Here is a 21,341-nt window from a genome sequence, read left to right as displayed (position 1 = left end):
CGGACAATGCTCATTTTCTAAAAAGTACGGCCCTTTCCACATCCAGCATATGCATACCTTCTTTGGACTGCAGGCATGTGGTCAGGATTCCCTTGCAGAGATCTCTCCTCCAGCGTCCAACACTCAATCATTTCCTGTGGCACACGCCAATAGCTGACACCTACAATTTATAGCAAACAAGAACAACTGCAACTTAGTATGCAACAAAAAGTTAAAAGATTCAAATTAAACATATCCTACTGAGATAGGAATCTATTGTAATATTCGCTACTCACCCACCCCTTTATTCTTTACTCACCTCCTACATCAACCTCCTTAATTTAACAACTATTGGCAAAGCCAATGGGTCTCACCTATGAGAGCCATTAGTGTTGGCAATCGTTTGTAGCCCTGCTGTACATCAGTGCAGATGCTTTGCAATGTGGATAAAATATGTTTTATAAAGTGATATGATGAAGACAGGGCTATCGCACTTTAAAAAAAAAAAAATTAGCGCTGGATGCATCATAGACCTTTTTAGGTCGAGCCTGGGCAGCACATTAGCAGCTCTGCGAGGCCTGCTGTATTGGGTATGGACTTGAAGCTCCGCCCTCTCTCCGCCCATCTTTTCAATTGGTTTCTGTTGCTGTCTTTTCTAAATGGTTTCTTCTGATTCATTAATAGGCTTGTCAGTCCCTCCTTATTAACACCTTGTCTGCATTTGTAACCTCCCATGAGGACTGGACAATTTACTTGTGTGGTTACACAGTATGTTTATTTAGTCCGGGAGCACTATTTTCCTTAATTATTTTGTCCGACTGCAGACACAACTTTCCTGCAAGGCTTTTAGGATGTGCGCGAGGCACCTTCAGGTTTGAGAATAGCAGCTGCTCAATTCTTTAGTTATGCGCGGCTGCCGAAATGAACAAACTCACTTTCCCGGTTGTGCTCTGAAATCATTCCAGTCTCCCGGCCTGTCCCCACCCCACCCGATTTTTTCTCAGCGCCATTGCAGCCTGTGAGAGAGAGAGGGTTAGGTTAATTAACACATGATTTTGTACAATTTTTGTGCACATACTGCTGCTTACCAGGCCCGATTGTAAGGATAATGTTACTTACCCAGTAAGCAGCTGATCTTGGCATGTAGAGTTGTAGATTCACATGCTATGCATACTCCTGCCATCTAGTGTTGGGTCTGGATGTTTGCATTTTGTTTTTCTTCGTAGAAGTCTTTTCAGTCACAAGGTAGGTGACTCCTCCTTTCGGTGATAGTGCTCATGGACATCGACTCCACCAGCAGAGAGTTGGAAAGGAGTCCATAAGAGTAGAATAGAGATGTCCATGCATATGTATACAAAGTAAGAGATAACTGCAACAGGTATAGGAAACCGGGAAGGCGGATGGGCGCATTGTGAATCTATAGTTCCACATGCCAAGAACAGATGCTTACTGGGTAAGTAGCATTATCCGTTCGAGACATGTGAGCTGTAGATCATATGCTTTGCATAGACTATACAGCAGTATTCTCCCAAAGCGGTGGCTAACATGTAGCTGTTGCAGTTGTCTGAAAGAGTGTTCTAAGTACTGCCGGCCTACATTAGCTTGTTGTCTCGCTAACGCATCTACACAAGAGTGCTTGGTGAATGTGTGCGGTGTAGACCATGTTGCAGGTTTACAGACGTCAGCTATGGGGATCTTTCCTAAGAAAGCCATAGTAACCCCTAGTTTGCAGGTGGGATGCGCTCTAGGGGGTATTGGTAAAGTCCTCTTTGCTTTTGCATAGCATGTTTGAGTACATTTAACTATCCATCGAGCAACACCTGATTTAGAAATAGGATTGCCCTTGTGTGGTGGAGCAAAAGCCACAAAGAGCTGTTTAGTTGTACAAAATGGTTTCGTTCTTTCTATGTAATCCAATAATGCTCGTTTAACATCTAATGTGTGTACAGCTCGTTTTGCCACTGAATCTGGTTCAGGAAAGAACACCGGCAATTCAACAGATTGATTGATGTGAAAGGCAGATACCACCTTGGGTAGGAATTTGGGGTTAGTGCTAAGGACCACTTTGTTTTGGTGGACTTGACAAAATAGTCCCTCCATGGTTAGTGCCTGAAGCTCAGCCACTTCTCCTCAGTGATTTAATAGCAATGAGAAAAGCAACTTTCCCAGTGAGAAATTGCAGTTCACATTTGTGCAATGGCTTGAAGGGTGGACCCATTAGTCTGGTAAGGACAATGTTAAGGTTCCACACTGGAGAAGGTGGAAGCCTTGGAAGAATAACTCATTTGAGTCCTTCCATAAAAGCCTTGATAATGGGTTCTCTGAAAAGGGAAAGATGCTGTCTATTTTGAAGGTATGCAGCTATTGCAGCGAGATGCAAGCGTTTGGATGTGTAAGTTATTCCTGACTGTTGTAAGTGTAGTAAATAACAAATTATATTTTGAATGGAAGCATCTAGCGGGTTGATATGGTTGTTATTACAATATATAACAAATCGCTTCCAATTCGCTGTGTAGCAAGCCCTTGTGGTAGGCCTTCTGGCCTCTTTAATGATATTCATACAGTCTGGTGGAAGGTTTGGATAGCCAAACTAGGTCTTCAGGTGCCAGATCGCATGGTTGAGATCTTTGGGGTCTGGATGTTTCATCTCTCCATAGCAATGTGTGAGGAGACTGGATGTAGTTTTTGTTGAGGAACTACTAAGGGCTTCGGCAGGGTAGTGAGCCAAGGTTGATGGGCCCATGTGGGAGCTACTAGGATCAGTCTGAGCTTCTGAACCACTAGTGGAATGAGTGGGAGAGGCAGAGAGCGTAGGCAAATATCCCTGACCAGTTCATCCATAGTGCATTGCCTATGGACAATGAGTGTGGATATTTGGAGGTGAAGTTTGGGCATTTTGCGTTTTGGTGTGTTGAGAACAGATCTAGCTGAAAAAAAAAAAAAATTGAAAGAATGGGAGGAGAACCGGAGAGTGAAATTCCCCCCTGTGAATATAGTTTTATGATCTGCTTGTTTACTCCTGGGAAGTGTTCTGCCAGAAGATGAATTTTTTGATGTAAGGCCCACCTCCAAATGACTTGTGCAAGGCTTGACAGCTGGAGAGTGTGTGTTTCCTCCTTGATTATGTATGTAATACATTGCTGTCATGTTGTCAGTGCGTATCTGGACAGTTTTGCCTACAAGGCGAGTATGGAAGGCTTTGAGTGCTAGAAATACTGCTAGCAGCTCTAGATGATTTATATGAAGTTGCTTTTGCTTTTGACTCCACAAACCTAGTATGGTGTGAGTCTGGAGATGAGCTCCCCAACCAGTGAGTGATGCGTCTGCTGCTAGCACGGTCTGTGGAACTGGGTGAATGAAGGGCTGCTATTTGGATAGGTTTTGTGGATTCCACCACTGCAGAGAGCTATTTGTACGGCCGTCTAACACCACCAGATGTGATAATTGACCCTGAGACTGATTCCATTGACGTGCTACGCCTGCTTGAAGGGAACGCATGTGAAGTGTTGCATGGGGAACTATCATGATGCAAGACGCCATCATTCCCAATAGTTGCATATATACTCGAGCTGGTAATGACTGGTTGCGCTGAAGCCGTGAAATTAGAGAGTGGCTCCTAAGTATGTTTGCGTGTTGGAGATGGGACTTCACACATTTACTGTGAACCCGAGATTGTGCAGTTAACTGTACTTTTATTTGAGTGTACTAGAGACACTTTGGGTAAGAACTGGCTTTGATGAGCCAATTGTCTAAGTATGGGAAGACATGAATATGTTGTCTTCGCAAGTGAGCAGCGACTACTGAAAGACATTTGGTGAATAATCTGGGAGCAGTGGTGACTCAGAATGGAAGCACTTTGAACTGGTAGTGTTGTCCCGCTACCACAAACCTGAGATATTTGCAATGAGTGGGATGTATTGGAATATGGAAGTATGCGTCATTTAAGTCTAGAGTAGACACAAAGTCGCCTTGCTGTAGGAGTGGGAGCACTTGTTGAAGTGTTACCATGTGAAAGTAATCTGAGTGAATATATAGAGTTAACCCTCGGGGCCCAAGTATAGGCCTGAGAGAGCCGTCCTTTTTGGGTATTAGAAAGTATAGGGAGTACACGCCGGATCCTTGATATTGTAAAGGTATGGGCTCAATAGCTTTCTTTTGCAGAAGAGCGTGAACTTCCTGTTTTAGGAGGTGTATGTGCTGTGGACATTTTGTGTGAACATGGAGGTATGTTTGGGGGCTTGATGGCTAGCTCCAGGCAATAACCAGATTGGATAATTCCTAGTACCCATTTGTCTGAAGTTATATGCCAGATGGGCAGGATTTGAGAGAGACGTCCCCGACAGGTATGGAATGATCGGGGAAAGAGGAGGCAAGTCACTGTTTGTTGAGGGGGAGGTTAGGGTGTGGTGCCTTTACCTCTTCCCTTTCCATTATTGCCTCTTGAAGAGGGTGATTGACTGCTGCCTCTATACGATGTTGTGGTGTTGTCTGTGGGTATGCTTTTGGTGCGCCCCTTGTAGAAGGAGCGACAAAAAGAACCCCGATCGGATGGGGACTACAGGGCACTACAGGGCAGATTTTGCAACATCTGTGTCCTTCATCTTCTCTAAGGAAGGGTCTATCAAAAGACCCAAGAGATGCTCCTAATCAAAAGGTAGATTCAAAGGGGGCGTGGCTTGGACAGCCAACATGGCGGACGCACTCTTACGAGGCTCGCCCACTCAATAAAACAATTGATCCGTCTTACATCCTGCCCTAAGCGGAACGAATAAACCCTCCCTGAGGCCAGGCCGTATCGGCAAGCGGCCGGAGAGTGGACATGCTGAAGATCGATCGCGAGTCGCGTGCGGCACGGATCGCAACACAGCACGGATCCAGGCCAACTGATGCAGCACCCACCTCTGAAATCATCCGGCGGCCGAGGTGAGGCCAAAGACGTGGGGAAGGACGTTGATGACCCAAGAAGGTAAGCCGGAATAGTGGTGTGGCCGTTGCTATCGGGAGGAGGGAGGGGACCCGCAGCTTCCATAGAGGTGGGTGCTCGGCGGGCCCAATTGGCCACAAGTGTAGTGTTCATCGGGAGCCCCCGCCACACGAGGGTGACATCCTGTCAATTGAGGACCCAGCTGGGAGCTTCTAGACCCTGGGGATCGCAGATGCGAGGACGCGGCCGGCCGAGCAGATTCCTCGGAGGCGTGGTGCGCGGCCCACACACTGCATAGAGAGCAATGCCCCAATGTCACTGTGGCCTGGGGCAGCACAACCAAATCCAGTAGGGGTGAGCCTTGTGAGCCCCAAGGGAAGCGGCGAGGCAGTGATCGAAGAGGCGTTGAGTGCGGGCCCCACCTGGGTCACTAGTACACTGATCCAGTGAGAGGTACGGGGTAAGACACCCCACTTCCTCATCCTTTATCCCAGCAGCACCCCACCTTACTGAAATCTTGCACAGCGGAGGAGCAGGAGGGCACACTACCGGGGTCCATAGAGGTTTGGACGGCCTGCGACCTCCCCACCCCCCCACCGTCCGGGTGCAGCAGCGTGATCCCCTGTGGATGTTTCAGAGGCAGGGTCGCCCGCATCTCTCTTGATAAGAGGATCCGGAGTCCGTGAGGCCCGGCCCGTAGGGCTATCCCCCGATGCAAATAGGAAGAACGGCAAGCTGCAGTAACATTATGAAGAGAGATAGACACTGATGAAATCCGTGGGCGTCAGCCCTGCAGTCAGGTAGCCAGAAGAACATCCCGATCATCCTGGGCAAAGATAAGCAGGGTGGTGCCGGCCCTAAACAAAGTACCCTTGACCAATACACGACTGCCCCCTGTGGGACTGCTGGAGGAGATACTGGTGGAATGACGACCAATAAATCGGCACTCCTGGCTGCCATTATGGAACCACGCCCTGGATGCCAAATTGGAGCGGTAGGGTCTGAAGTCTCCCTGCTGCGACAGGACCTCCGGAATGTGGTTGACCGAATTACTGAGGTATAAACTCGCGTCTCAACAGTCGAAGATCAAGTATTGACTCTCCAAAAGAAGGTGAACAAATTGGCAATGGTGGCCCAGGAGATGGCCTCAAGAGTGGAAGACGCGGGGGGCTGCGTCCGTGGCAATAACCTGCACTTTGTGAGCCTTCCGGAGGGCTGCGAGGGTACCTCAATGGTCCGCTTCATCACTAATTGGCTTTGGTCACTGTTGCCTGAGGAAAGGCTGTCCACATGCTTCGTCGTGGAAACGGCACATCGGGCGCTCACAAAGAAACCCCCTCTATCAATCCGGATCAAATTGTCGAGCACCAACTACAGAGACTGCGTCCTGGCGTAGCGAGACATAAATTGCTATTTGTTAGATCTGGGGGTCTCTAGTGTGCAATGGTATTCACCTTTGTCCAAATAGGGACCCTTACTTCTAGGTCAGGATAAGGGGATTACACTCCTTAATAACCCCTGCTCACCCCCTTGGTAGCTTGGCACGAGCAGACAGGCTTATCTCCGAGGCAGTGTGTTAAGCATTTGTGAATATACACAGTAAAACAGTGAAAACACTACAGATGGACACAACACAGGTTTTATAAAAAATAAGTATTCTTTATATAGACTTAAACACAAGACCATAAACAACAAAAATCCACAATACTACACTTAAGATTACTTAAAAGATGATTAAAGTCTCTTAGTTCAAGTTGATGGTAAATGCGACAAAGTTCTCAACAAAGTACCTATATGCGTAACGCAAAGTGAACAAAAGGCTTGCAAAAGGGGAGATGCGTCGGTTCCGTGACCCGGGGGAACAGTTGCGGCCTTCCTCAATGCTTGCGCAGAGTAGGGGACTCGTCGTGAGCCTTACCGGTGCGGAGGTGATGCGTAGGTTCTCGGCCTGCGGGCCAGTTGCGGTGCGCAAGATGGCGCCTTGATGCGATGATCCAGTTGCGATGTGAGAAGTTGATGAGGTGATGCGATGATGACGCGATGCGATGATGATGATGCGATGAGATGACGATGCGACGACTCTGTACTTTGGACCTGCAACAGGCCCTGTGACACGTTTTTCCGGTGATGGCGACTCTCTCGATGGAGTCATGCTTCTCCGGTGATGCGATGAAGGCAGTTTTGATGAACACACGCTTCCAGGAAGATGCGACGAAGGCTCGCTTCTTTGGCGTTGCGATGATTTCAGCTGCGACACGCTTCTTCTCGATGCGTCGCGCTTCCAGCTCCCAGCGGCACACAAGTGACTGGAGTCAGAAGTCCCAGCAAGGAAATTCAGGAGGGAGGTGGAGGTGAAGTCTTTTGTCCCTGAGACTTCAGCAGGAGGCAAGCACAGTTCAAGCCCTTGGAGAATATTCTGTAGATGAAAGTCCTTACAAAGTTCCTTCTCCTTTCCCTTGGCAATGAAGCAACCACTGCAGGCCAACCAAGCAAACAGCACACTGGCAGAGGGGCAGTACACCTCCTGCAGCTTCCTTGGTTCTTCTCTTTGGCAGAAAGGTTTCTTGTCCAGAAGTGAACTAATTTCTTGGGATCAGAGTCTCAATATTTATAGCCCAAAATCCTTTGTTCTTTGAAGGCAGAGAGGCCTCTGCCTAGTCCAAACCAGTTCCTGAGCACCTTGTTTACATGACTCTCTTCTTCCTTTCACTGTGCAGGGCAGAGACATCAGCCAAGCCACAGGGGGTGGAGCCAGCATTGTGGAGGGAAGGCCCAGCCCTATTCAGGTCCCAGGTGCAACTCCTCCCTCCCATCTAGATGCAGATCTCTCTATTCACCACCGGGCTGGCCCAGCCTGTCTCCTGGAATTCCCCAGCCCTGTCACTCACAAACCCAGACAAGAAATACACAACCCAGCAGAGGCAGGCTCCAATGGTTTGGCAAGCAAAAACCTACTTTCTAAAAGTGGTATTTGCAACACAGAATATTAAAATAAACTTTACTAAAAGATGTATTTTATTATTCTGAGTTCAGGCATACTAAATTCGAATTTCTACTGTGTTCCCCGAGTCAGTTCGATTATAAAATGTAATAATCTAACTGCCCATTCTGGCCTATGAGAACAGGTAGCATTCAATAGTGAAAAACGAAAAAGGCTGAAATACACTATTAGAACATGCTACACACATCAGAGCATGTCCTACCATATAATTACAATGCACCCTTCCCTTGGGCCTACCATAGGGGTGTCTAATATGAAGCAAATGGAAGGTTTAGGGACTGGCAAGTGGGTGCACTTGGCCAAGTCGACATGGCAGTGCTAGACTGCACAAAGGACTTGCAATGGCAGGCCTGAGATACACTTTACAAGCAGCTTCTGTGGGTGGCACAACCAGTGCTGCAAGCCCACCAGCAGCATTTGATTTACAAGCCCTGGTTACACATGGTGCACTGTACTAGGGGCTGACAGGTAAATCAAATAACCCAATCATGGAATAACCAATTAGTACATAAATTTAACATAGGGAGCACTTGCACTGTGGCACTGATTAGCAGTGGCACCGTGCCCAAAGCATTAATCCAGCAAAAATATATCAAAACAGAGGAGGCAATCCCGTCAAAAATGGAAGGGAGACTCACGCCAATGATGCCAGGTCTAACACTATTCCTTTCCTGAGACTTTCGTTCCGTTTGAACGCTCTGATGGCGTTGAGGCCCAGCCACAGAACCATCCCGCCCTGAGACTCTTCTGTTTACATTTCAGGGGAAGTTAGGAACCGATTGGCAGAGGATCTCTGGGCCCTCCCCCCGTTGGGGTATAGGGTTCCCTCTACCACAACAGATGCTCCTGGTTAATGGCAGTATGGGGATGGGCAGGGGATCTCTGGGCCCTCCCCCCATTGGGGTATAGGGTTCCCTCTACCGCAACAGATGCTCCTGGTTCATGGCAGTATGGGGATGGGTAGAGTGGGTGGGGGATTCCTTCAAAGTATTATTGTTATTATTGTTATCTGTACACAGATGCAATATCTAGACCCCACACACATCATAACAAAAAGCTGCCAGACAGACGTTAGATGACTACTCTGATACACCAATCCCAGCTGGGCGAACTCACCATTGTTAGCTGGAATATTAGAGGGATACTAAACAAAACCAAAAGGGTCGCCGCCCTCCGTCAGGCTAACCGATACGGGATGACATCCTTCTCCTCGAGGGGACTCACTTGCTTGGCAATAAAGTCCTCTGTCTTGCTAGATTTGGGTACTATACAATCTATCACTCCGGGTTTACTAGGGGTTCTCAAGGCACAGCCATTTTACATAGCTGAGTCCACTATGTCCACACCAGGCAGTGGCTAGATCCCTGGGGTCGATACACCATCATCTCAGGTACACTGTATGGCAAACCAATTAATATAGGCAGCATATATGCCCCCCTTCATCGATAGAGTTACACAGCAGTGGGAAGAGCTTCCGAAGGGGTTGACACTGTTGCGGGGAGATTGGAACGATGTGATGTCATCCATGGACAGGCGGCGAGATCTTGGGCAGGTACCCCAGACGGGACAGACCAAACTACATCTCCTTGCCACTACATTGGAATGGGCTGACATATGACGAGAATATCACCCCTTAGAACAGGGATACACCCATCTGTCAGCGGTTCATGAGTCACTGTCCAGATTAGACTACATTTTTATAATTTATCGCTATATCCACCGAATATCCCACATATCTCAGTTACCGCGGGGACTCTCTGATCACTTAAGCTGAACATTAACTCAAAAAAAAAAAACTTCAGATGGCGAATGTCTCCATGGCACCTCCGTGACCCAGAGTATCAGGAGACTCTGACTAGGGCAGTGACAGATTATCTTGCAGCCAACGTGGCCTCGGCCCAATCCAAATTTATCCTATGGGAAGCAATTAAACCACAATCCGTGGAGTAGAGATAAGTTTCCATGCGGGGAACAAGCGCGAACACCAGCCACAGCTAGAAGACTTTGAATGCCACCAAAAGAGCTTAGATGCTCAACTCGTAGCGGACTTTAATCCGCATCACCAACGTAATCTACTCCTAGCACAACAGCGCATGCAGCAATATCTCACCCCGGAAGCGAAAGAAATATGGTTAGCCTCACAGCATCGGATGTACCAATGGGGTGCTAAATCCAGTAAGATGCTGCATAGATTATGTCAAGCTAAAACTCCCCTTCAAGCGCTTCAACGCTGCGTGGGCCAGACTGGACCATACACTCCTCCCCTGAATAAGTAGCCACGGAATTTATTTCTCTGCACCCTAAAGACATAGTGAGCAAATATCAGAAGAGCAAATCGCCAAATTTCTTAGAGACACCCCCACACTCTTACAGACCATATGAGGGCACAATTGGATGACACCATTTGGTAGACAAACTTACTACAGCCCATGGTAATATTCGTCCAGGTCGAGCCCCGGGACATAATGAATTCCCCACTGAATCTTTTTTTTTCTCCAAATGTTACAATCTTGCGAGACTCTTGCAGGATCGCGAAAAGTAAGAAAGAGTAGGTGATGTTTGAATACACTCTGCTATGCATACTTGTTACTGTACGAAGGAGTCTTACTGGAGATGGCGTTTGAGACTAATATTTATGCTCATTGGTTTGAGGAGATTGTGAGTAGAGTTAAGGCTCATCCAAACAGCCTACTACGCATACCCATCATCTGAAATGGAAGTCTGAAAGGAGAGCCCAGACCCATCCCACACCCTACATCACACACCTATCATTACAGAGATAGGTCTCAGTAGAGATTCCAGTCCCTCTACACACCCTACTATGCACATCCATCATCTAAGAGAGAGGTCTGAACATAGAGGGCAGTCCCTCCACACAACCTACCATGGCTATCGTCATCTGAAAGAGTTCTAAAAGGAGAACCACTAGCCCCTCCCCACACCCTACTACACACACTTATTACAGAGAGAGGTCTCAGCAGAGAGGAGAGTACGTCCACGCACCCTAATATGTACACCTGTAATCTAAAAAAGAGGTCTAAAAGGAGAGGCCATACAATTGTATATTGTGCATCGCACGTACCTTACCCCAGAGAAAATAAATCTTAATTTTCATAGAAATGATTTGCACTGTCACCCTTGAGTCCAATTAGATGCAGACATTAAACACATATTATGGACATGTCATAAACGTCAGCAGTACAGGGAAGGGATTCAACTACACCTATCTGAATGCACAGGTAGACAACTCCCAAACACTTGGAAGACATGCATGTTGGGGTTATTCCCTAGAGACAAAGCGAATAGAGCCACAAGTAGATTTCTGGATCCATGCCTTGTGGTGGCTAAAAGACTTATAACAAAGCGTTGGAAATCTCTGGACCTTCCATCGATACTGGCCTGGTCTCGCTCTGTCCTAAACTGGGCAAAGACTGAGGGGGTGTCCCTTAGAAGGGAGGACATACTGGGGTTGTGCAAGTTCCCACTATCATAACATTGGAACTCAATTCTCACAACACTTAAAACAAATCTACAACTTGAATCAGGTATACATATCTCATAACTTATGGAGTTCTAAATCGGTTTAAATGCGGGTATTGGAGCTAACTTTTCTTGAGTTGGGAGGAATGACGGGATCTGTGCAGTATCACATTTATATGAAACTATTTTGCCTGCAAAGTATTGGATATCTGACACTGAAACTGTGGGTATGTTTTGCCACATGGGGGACGCCTTGAGCACGGTTTTGCCTGTAACTCTTAAGTTTGTTAATTTGATATACATGGATCTTTTCATTTCTGCCGGGGATCGGCAAGGTATATGCGAATAGTTTTGTTATCATAATACGCACTGCGGAATGTATAATTCTATGTATGACTATAAGACTGCTAAATGGGGCCCCTGATACAATTTGGCCTCTTGTAAACTCAGTTTAAAGATACCCTGTGCACATGTGCCAAGCGCCTGGAGGAAATGAATGTATTTTTATGTCTTACTGTTAAATAATGATAAACAGATCAAACAACAAAAAAAAGGTAACATACTGGTTCTGTGAGACAATACGATGCTATTAAATTATCAGGAGTGATATTATATGGGTGGAACGGTTGGAAACCTCCGATTGCTCCTATGATAAACTGTGGATCTCTTTTACAAACAGCGACCTGGTGGAAGATCTTATGCCAGTTGAAGTTCGCACCATTTCCAAAGCAAATACACACATACAACTTACATTTCAGTTATGTCTAAGGGGCTACAGAATGCAGGGATTAAGACTGGGTTGGATTAAACAAATAGTGGGACAAATGCTTCCCCCTGCTGACTGGAGCCAAAGGTACTTCTCCGTAGTAATATTGACGATAGAGTTTTTGTGGAGGAAGAGCGGTCACATCCTTCACAAGCCCCATTGCTGGCTAACTTGCCTCCTCTGAGAAGGCAGACACATTTAAAGGCTACTGGAGACGGATTTATGGGCCAGACACTGTACTCGGCGACTGGATCCCCAGTTGAATATAATGGGGGAGAGTGGGTGAGTACCACTGTGGAGCTAGTCTCCCCTGCTTTTAATGGTGCCAAACAGCCTTACACATTCCCTATTTAAATGTTGTTATGGAATGTAGCAGAATTAACAAAGCTATTGTTGAAGGATGAGTGGGGTTATTTTACTGAATTGTTTGACATCTGTCTCTTTCAAGAGACATGGTGTCTAGCCCCCATTCACAAGTGCGCGTATTCATCTTTATGTGTGAAAGTGACCCAATCTGGTAGGGGTACGCCTTCAGGAGGGTTGTGTGTATGGATTAAAATAACACTCCAGTGTAGAATATCTTTAGTGCCCATTGCCTCTCCTTATATACTAACAGTTAGGATGGTGCTCTCATCTAGGCCGTCATAAAAATGTATAATGTATATAATAAAGTGGAGAACTGTAGTGAGGAGGGCAAGGTAATCAGTATATTAGAGAAGCACTTTTGGAGAATACTTGTAAAGATAGGCTTTTGGTAGCTGGGGACATAAATTCCACTTTTGAACCACTGGCAGCCTTCCACTTGACCTAACCCGAGAACAGGACAATCGTTGAAGTATACCACAGATCGATCTTCTCTTAGTAAGATGGACAGCAAAGGCGAGCCAATTGTTGGCCCTGGCTTTAAACTGTAATCTTATAGCCACTAATTGCAGATGCCCCTCGGATCGCCAGGGCAAAAGGACATACAATAGGGTGGGTCATAGTAGTAGAATAGACTATTTTTTGGCAGATGTTAAGCTCTGGCCGGCAATCGTTGATATGGAAGTAGTTGATCGTACAGACAGTGACCACAACGCCCTTTGGCTGTTACTACGGGACGAAGTATATCCTGTTCAGGTGTCCTATGACAATGGAGATATAGGTTCTCTCTCGTACACTAATAATTTTAGAAACATTAGGTGGAACTGGGTGCTGAAAAATTCAGAAGCACTTGAAGTGGTCATGAAGAGTGTAATTGCGGACTCTCTCCTGTGTCCAGAATTGAGGAATTTGCTACTAGTAACAACAAACTATTTGCCCATATTAGAGAGGTTTCAGGGAAATGAAAGGCACAGGGGGGAAACAGTGTCAAACACTGATAATTGGTATAATAGGGAATGTAGATCAGCCAAGAGTGAGCTTATTGTGCCAATTGATAGGTTTCATTTTCCGATGCCCCGCCCACTTACACTTGCGCTTATGAGTTAGCATAATGTGTCTAACTAATGATATATTCATTTATGCATTTACGTTTATATTCTCCACCTCGTTATTCATTTATGCATGTGATATTATTCAGTTTTCTTAGCTTAGCTTGTGTGCCACCATTTTGGAGTGCTTCTCTCTGCGTGCGAGTCGCACTCGCTCACCCCCTCCCGTAGGAATAGGAAAAACCCTGGACTTAGCAGTTTTCGTTGCTTGGCTAACTGTGATCGAAACTAATAACACAACTTCTAATCAGTACTGTTCTCATGCACTGGAGATGCTGAGGCCTGGCTCCGCGGCCTTGGGCAGAGATAACCAAATGTTGCTATTGCAGGTGCAGATGCCTCTTGTGTGAGGCCATTGTTCACCCTCTCCGGGGTCTAGTACTTTTCCAGTATGGGCGTGTTTTACTCTGCTGTACCATGTTATAATGTATTGCTGTGATGAGATGAGTCAGTCGTCTCGGCGCACTCTTAGGGGTGAGGTCGGACAGGGCCCTCTCATATGGGAGTTTGTGGCCTAATAAAATACTTTGTTTATTCTTCTCCACTGTCCGGCTGACTTATTACTTGGTAATTATAGGTGAGTGCGGTAAGTGACTTGGGTGGATTTGAGCCACGCTTATCAGATGGCGCCCGAACAGGGACCCCGTGATAAGGATCTTTCTCACCCGTAAGTGAGCAGCAGAAGGCCGGGGACCCTCTGCCGAGCTTGGTTCTCGCAGCGCTGCCCCACCCTGCTGATCGGGAGAGGTCCCGGTTCACGATCCTGCGCCGGGGTCCAGAAGGCGGAACTTTGGAGCGGACTGTGTTGGTCCCAGCAGCCGGCGGTGGAGAATGGTAGAGGTCGGTATCACGTATAGAAGGTGAGTGGTCCGACTGTTGATTGAGGGAGCTGGGATGCTCCAAGAGACTGGTGTGTCTCCGAGACCGGCGTGTCTCTAGTGGTTGGAGGAGCCTGTGTGCTCCTGGGGCTAGTGTGCTCCGGGGAACTCACAGTGCGAGTGGTGCTCTGACAGACTTGGCGGAGGTTGGGTGGACGTTTGTTTATGGTCATCCGGCCGGGTGGTACTGCGGTCGAGGCGTGGCTCATTGCGGGCGGATTCTGGGACTCACCCGAACACCTAGTGTGTGTGGTTCGTGGGGAGCGGGTCCCGGGTCTCCCGTGGTAAAGTGCGCAGCGATCTGTAGTGCCGCCCGGGTGGCGGATGTGTTTTCCAATCTCAGAACAGTGTGTGTGTGTGCTGTTCAGTCTGCGGTAGGGTCCAGGTTCCCCAGGGCTTGGTCGACGGGCCTTGTCCCATTTTGGTAACACGTGTTTGGCAGGGATTTGACGCATAGGAAGTGTGAATATATGTGTGTGTGCTTAGTAGTGATTGTGCGGCCTGGGAGTTGGTGAGAGGGTGAGTGTGAACTTTGTGTCGGTGTGTGATTGAGTGAGTGAAGATGCCGTGTTTCAGTATGCTACGGTGCCTCGGGTGCTGCTGCGGCACCTCGGACACTAGATTGGCTGAGAGCCAACCCGCCACAGTGGAGGGCTCACCTAATTTCGAGATGTATGTTAAACATGGATTGACTCCAATTTTGTTTAATACTTTGTGGCACAGATATACTAAGGGTAATGTAGATTTGCAGTGGCCGTTGACTGGTTCTTTCGATTTGGCAAAACTAGATTATTTACAGGACAGATTGTTTGCTAAGCGTAGTCGCCAGAGTATGTTCGATTCCTTGAGGATGTGGCAGAAAGAAGTAAGGGAACGACAGATGAGAGAGGAGAAGGTGGCTCAGAAGAGAGCAGCGCAGACGATGGCACAAAAGGCGAGAGAACATACCAAGAAAGAGAATGAGAAACAGATTAAGCGCGCAGATAGACTTCATAGGTTACAGACGGATACAAGCTATGTAGTAAGAGAGGAAGAGCAAGATGAGATGGAGGACCTTTTGGATGTTCGACCCCGTATGCTCCGCAATCATTGTACCCCGCGTTGACAGGTTCTGCTTCCCCTGCGGTGGTTTCGGTTCCACAAACGTCCGGCACTCCCACTTCCCCTGTTTCGGCCCCTACTTTATTGAGAGATGTTGAACAAGCTTTATCTTCTGTCACCTCTTCTTTGACTACGCCCTTGGTCTCTCTCTCTTTGCGGCGAGCTCACCTGCCCCCTCTGTGATCTCTTCTGCGCTTCCTACTGATTCTGCTGGCGCTACCCCCCAAGGTGACTTGACGACCCCGACTCGAGGTGCCGGAAGTGGGCTACTTACCCAAGTACGTAAGTTGCTTACACGCTCTACTGTTGGGCTGGACGAAAAAACGATAGTGGCCAATCAGGCTTGTCAGTGGGTTAGGAATCCTATTTATGCACTGGAAGACATCTGGTCCACAATGAAAGATTATGAGCCTCTGATGCAGCAGCATGCTCTATGGCATATGTCAACGACGCTAATAGCGTTGTGGGAACAGGGCTTTGGTGGAACGGCGCCCCAGGTTCTTTATGACATTAAGGACAGAGCCTATAGGGCTAATACTAGTATGAGGGACGTGTTGCAGAATGAGCGGACTTTGCTGGAATATAGAAATGAATTGCCGTCAGCAGGAGGGCAATATTTTCTTGGAGCGCATCCAATGCGCGAAGTCCACCCTATTTTCTATCCTGAAGTGCCTGAAGTGGTGGACCCCGTAACTAATAACGTGACCAGAGCTCGTGTAGAGGCTCGTTTCCAGGAACAGTAGGTATACACGCCTTGGAAACGGAGCGAGGTGTTGGTGCTGAAGGCGCAGTTGCCCGATTCTAGAAAAAACCCGACTGCTTATTACAAAGAGTTGACGGAAGCAGCTTCCTCGACAGTCATGACCTTAGCTGACATAGAATTGTTCTTTGGATTACTGGTTCCGGTGGATGTGTGGAGACAGGTGAAGGGTACGGATCATGCGGAGGAATTGGGAGGTACTTGGGAGGAATTTAAGGACTGGGACAAGGAACGGAAGCCAGGAGAAAAACCAAAACCTGAGATCTTAGCATTAACGGGGCGAATAATAAAATATATGCACTCTCTTATTCCTGCAAAGAAGGTGGATTGGGATAAGTTGACTGCATGTAGGCAGAAAAAGGACGAAGCGGTTTCAGATTTTTTCACTCATTTCGAGGAAGCCTTTATGGATTTTAGTGGTCAGCTCAGGATGGGGGCTTGCGACTTTTCGTGAATAGATTTGTAACAAACTTATTACCAGAAATATCGGCTAGATTGCAGGCATCAGAGAGTACGTGGACAACGTCCACACCCTCTGGTATTCGGAGAATGGCTCAGTATTATGAACATAGGGAGAACGAGAACAAAGACAGACAGGAAAAGAAATCCAAAGACTTGAAGACAAGGGTGCTGCTGCAGCAGGTGTCGAAGGGTCGGGGACGCGAAGCCCCACCTATGGTAGCGGGTCGAGGTGGAAGTAGTTATGGAAGGGGAGAGAAGAGAGAGAGTTTGGGACCGAATCAGTGTGCCAACTGTAAAAAGGAGGGGCACTGGTGGAGAGATTGTCCGGAGCCTCGATCCAATGCCAGACCAGGCAGAGGTAGAGGTCGTGGTGAATTTCGCAGGGATGACAGACAGTTTGATGAAGGAAGGAGACCAGGTAGAAATTGCTTTGACGGGGAGAGGGACCGACAACATTTTCAAACGGAGGGTGACCATGGCGTAGACACACAGTACTACAACGAAGCATACGCTTTGGACGACATGACTGGCTTCTCCCATAACTAGGACAGCATAGGATAGAGCATGGGACCAGTTTCTGTGGATGTCGATCAACGAGGACCCTATGTAACTGCGGATTTGTTGGGGTCTACTCAGAAATTTTTGGTGGACACGGGTGCTATGAAAAGCTCTGTAGCACGTTCTCAGGTCCCAGGGGCGGCTCTGTCTGGCAGGAATAATGTTTCCGTAGGGTTCTCAGGTACTCCGGTAATTAGCCCCATTTCTAAGCCTCTTACACTTACGATTGGTCCTTTCACTGTTGACTCTCCTTTCCTTTTGACTTCGCATTGTGGCGAGAATTTACTGGTTTTGGATTTGTTGAAGAGATTGAATGCCACCATTTACTGTTCCCCAGACGGTGTGTACGTCACTTTGGGTCCTACTGTCGCGCATGCGCAACAGTGTTTCGCAAAAGACAAGCCTCTTCCGGCTGAGTTTGTGGGGATTCCAGAGACTTTGTGGGCCAGTGGTGATACTGATGTGGGAAAGATGGATATTGCCCCCGTGTCCATCAAGGTTAAGGTGGGAGCCCGATTGCCACGAATACCACAGTACAAAATATCTAGGGATGGTGAAAAGGCTTTGCTACAAATAATACAGGATTTGATACGGTCAGGTGTAGTGGAGGAGACGGACTCCAACATTTGTAATAGCCCTATTCTCCCGATTCTTAAAAGACCCTCTGCTGATGCAGGTGATGGTGCACCTGATGTCTACCGTTTCGTGATTGACTTACGCCACATTAATAAGGTAGTCGAACCCCAATATCCGGTGGTCTCTGACATTACCACGATTTTGACAATGATCCCTCCCACAGCCAGATATTTCTCTGTTTTGGATTTGAAAAACGCTTTCTTTAGTATCCCGGTACACCTTGACAGCCGATATCTTTTCGGATTCTCATTGGCGGGCCGCAGCTTCAGATTTTGTAGAATTCCTCAAGGCTATACCGAGAGCCCCAGCATTTATAGTCAGGCTTTGAAGGCTCAATTGGATGATTTGGAACTCCCCAAGGGCAATGTTTTATTGCAGTATGTAGATGATATTCTCATAGCATCTGACACCGAAGATGGGTGTCGAGATGCCACGGTTCAATTGTTGCACCATTTGGCTCGAAAGGGACACAAAGTGTCCCTTCCTAAATTTCAATACTGTCGACAGGAGGTTACCTACTTAGGTCATCTCCTATCGAAGGAGGGGAGGAGGTTGACACCGGAACGCATCAAGGCGATAACTAACATGGCTGTACCTAACACGCAGCGAGAGGTGCGCGCGTTTCTGAGCATAACAACGTATTGTCGCCAGTGGATACCTAATTATGCCTTACTAACTAAACCCCTTCTGTATCCGACTACTAAGGAGGTGCACGAACCCCTACCCTGGACTCCAGCATGTCAAGAAGCTTTTGAGTTACTAAAAACTGCTTTGTGTTCTGCACCTGTTTTGGGAACGCTTGATTACCAGAAGCCTTTTGTGCTTTATGTACATGAGGCGGAAGGTTGCGAGTTGTCTGTCCTAACTCAATGTTTTGGAGGGAAACAGAGACCTTGTGCTTATTTTTCTGCTATGCTTGACAATGTGGCGAGAGCATTGCCGAGCTGTCTAAGGGCTACAGCGGCTGCTGCGGTCTCAATTAGACAATCGTCGGGGCTCGTGCTGGGTTCAGATCTCACAGTAATGGTACCGCATGCTGTGGACATTTTATTGAACAGGACGCAGACGCAGCATTTAACTAGTGCTCGTCTTACTGGTTATGAGATGACATTATTTGTACCCCATGTTACGATTAAAAGATGTGACACTCTGAACCCGGCCACGTTGCTACCCATCCCTTCAGATGAAAAGGACGATGAAGTCCATGATTGTTTGTTTCGGACAGAAGAAGAGACGAAGGGAAGGATAGATTTAACGGATACCCCCCTAAATGATCCCGACGCGGAGCTGTATGTTGACGGTTCCCGTTTTAAACTTGCGGATGGTACCTCAAATGCAGCATACGCAGTCACAACATTGAAAACAGTGGTGGAGACTTGTAGGGTTCCGTACCACTCGGCCCAAGCTGCAGAAATAATAGCATTGATGTGAGCGTGTGAATTGAGTGAAGGACTGGACGTGAATATTTACACTGACAGCCAATACGCCTTCGGCGTGGCTCATAGTTACGGGCGACTGTGGGCAGAAAGAGGGTTTTTGACATCACACGGACAAAGGATCCAGAATGGTCCGTTGATATTACGACTACTGACAGCATTGACGCTTCTCAGACGACTGGCTGTGATCAAATGTAGTGCACACAAAGCGGTGGTGGATGATGTAGGACGGGGCAATGCATTTGCAGATCAGACAGCTAAGGAGACAGCTAGGACAAAACTCCCACGAATGTTTGTGGCAGGACCAGCTAGGTGGGTACCGGACGTTGACATGTTCATGAACACTGTACCAAGTGTGCGGAACATACAAGAAAAAGCGACTGAGGACGAGTTGAGGACATGGAAGGATGGTGGGGGGCGGTTGGACAAGGATGAGTGTTGGACGGATGTGTCAGACAAAAGACGATGGTTACTCCCGGACGCATATGTTCTCCCAGTGGTGACAATGGCTCATGGACCAGCTCATATTAGTGCGAAAGGAATATGTAAATTACTAGACCCAGTGTGGAGTAATAAGAACATTTCCAAGGTGGCAACCCATTTAGTGCAGCAGTGCATGGTTTGTTTAAGACATAATCCTGGGAAGGGGACACCTGTTCCGGTTGGCAATTTTGCTCCTCCTTCTTTTCCCTTTGAAGTGATCCAAATGGATTACATTGAAATGGAGAGAGTAAATAACCTTAAATATGTCCTGGTGGTGGTATGCTCCTTCAGTAGGTGGGTGGAGGCTTTCTCAACTAAGGATTGTACGGCTATTTCAACAGCTAAGATGTTGATAAAGGAGTATTTCTCCCGTTTCGGATTGCCCCGGGTGATCTGGAGCGATAATGGCACATCTTTTAATGCTGAATTAATGAAACCGATATGTAAGGGACTACAAATATCCCAAAAATGTCATGCAGCACGACACCCCCAAGCTGCGGGTTTGGTAGAAAGGTTCAATGGGACGTTGAAGTTAAAGATGGCCAAGATACAAGAGAGTACAGGGTTACGTTGGCCAGATGCACTCCCCCTGGCTTTGCTTTCCACTAGAGTGACAGTCAATTCTAAGACAGGTGTCTCACCCCACGAGGTCATTTTCGGCCGCCCGGCCGTGTGGGGTGTCCCTAGACCTAAATGTTTCTCGGAAATAGAATACCCTGTGTTGATAGATTACCTGTATGCTTGGACTAAAGATCTTCGTTCTGTTCATCAGCAGGTAGCAAACACCCTGAAGCCGCGGCCGGAGGGGCCAGGACATACTATACAACCCGGGGACTGGGTTGTCGTGAAGAAGTACCAGCGGAAGTCCTGCTTGGATCCAAGGTGGTCGGAGCCGAGGCAAGTCCTCCTCACAACACGTTCCGCACTCCGGATACAGGGCCGCAAGGCTTGGATACATGCCTCCCACGTGAAGCGCGTCCCACTGCCACTGCCATATGACGAATGGGTGTGAAACGGCGTCGCTGATCACGAATGTGAAGCAGTTCCTCGGTACATACCCTTCTCGGATGCTTTGTTGAGGGGTGAGGAGCCGGATCAAAGAGAGAAGAGTCTGATTGCAAGTGGTGAGGCCTCTTCTGATCACATTGAGCAAACATCAGCGGATACGTCCCATGCCATTGAGCCCCCCATTCTGTTCACAGATCCAGAGGTGCGAGGGAGCACTCGTTATAATCTGCGGCCCAGGAAGGAAAAGAAGGAGAACTGAGCACTGGAAGAAGGGCTGGCTGAGATAGGGATTAGAGGAGAACAGTGTTGAAGTATAGTTAAGTGTTAGGGATGGACTGCTGTAAGAGCCCTGGTGCACTGTCGAAACATTGTTAAGCGGGACACTAGGATTGTGCCT

General features: G+C 47.6%; 1 protein-coding gene across 4 annotated transcripts in view; it reads right to left on the bottom strand.

The window, feature by feature from the left end:
* Positions 1 to 21,341, bottom strand: part of KCTD18 (potassium channel tetramerization domain containing 18) — a 284,906-nt gene that overhangs the window by 58,324 nt on the left and 205,241 nt on the right. For all 4 annotated transcript variants that reach the window (XM_078680493.1, XM_078680490.1, XM_078680494.1 and 1 more), the window contains one exon: positions 58 to 160. In XM_078680493.1, the coding sequence (XP_078536619.1) occupies positions 58 to 160 (103 nt within the window). The remainder of the gene's footprint in view (positions 1 to 57; positions 161 to 21,341) is intronic.

This window comes from Lissotriton helveticus, chromosome 3_1 (genome assembly GCF_964261635.1).
Source record: "Lissotriton helveticus chromosome 3_1, aLisHel1.1, whole genome shotgun sequence".
In the NCBI taxonomy this organism is placed as follows: domain Eukaryota; kingdom Metazoa; phylum Chordata; class Amphibia; order Caudata; family Salamandridae; genus Lissotriton; species Lissotriton helveticus.
This window is presented reverse-complemented; position numbering and strand designations above follow the sequence as displayed.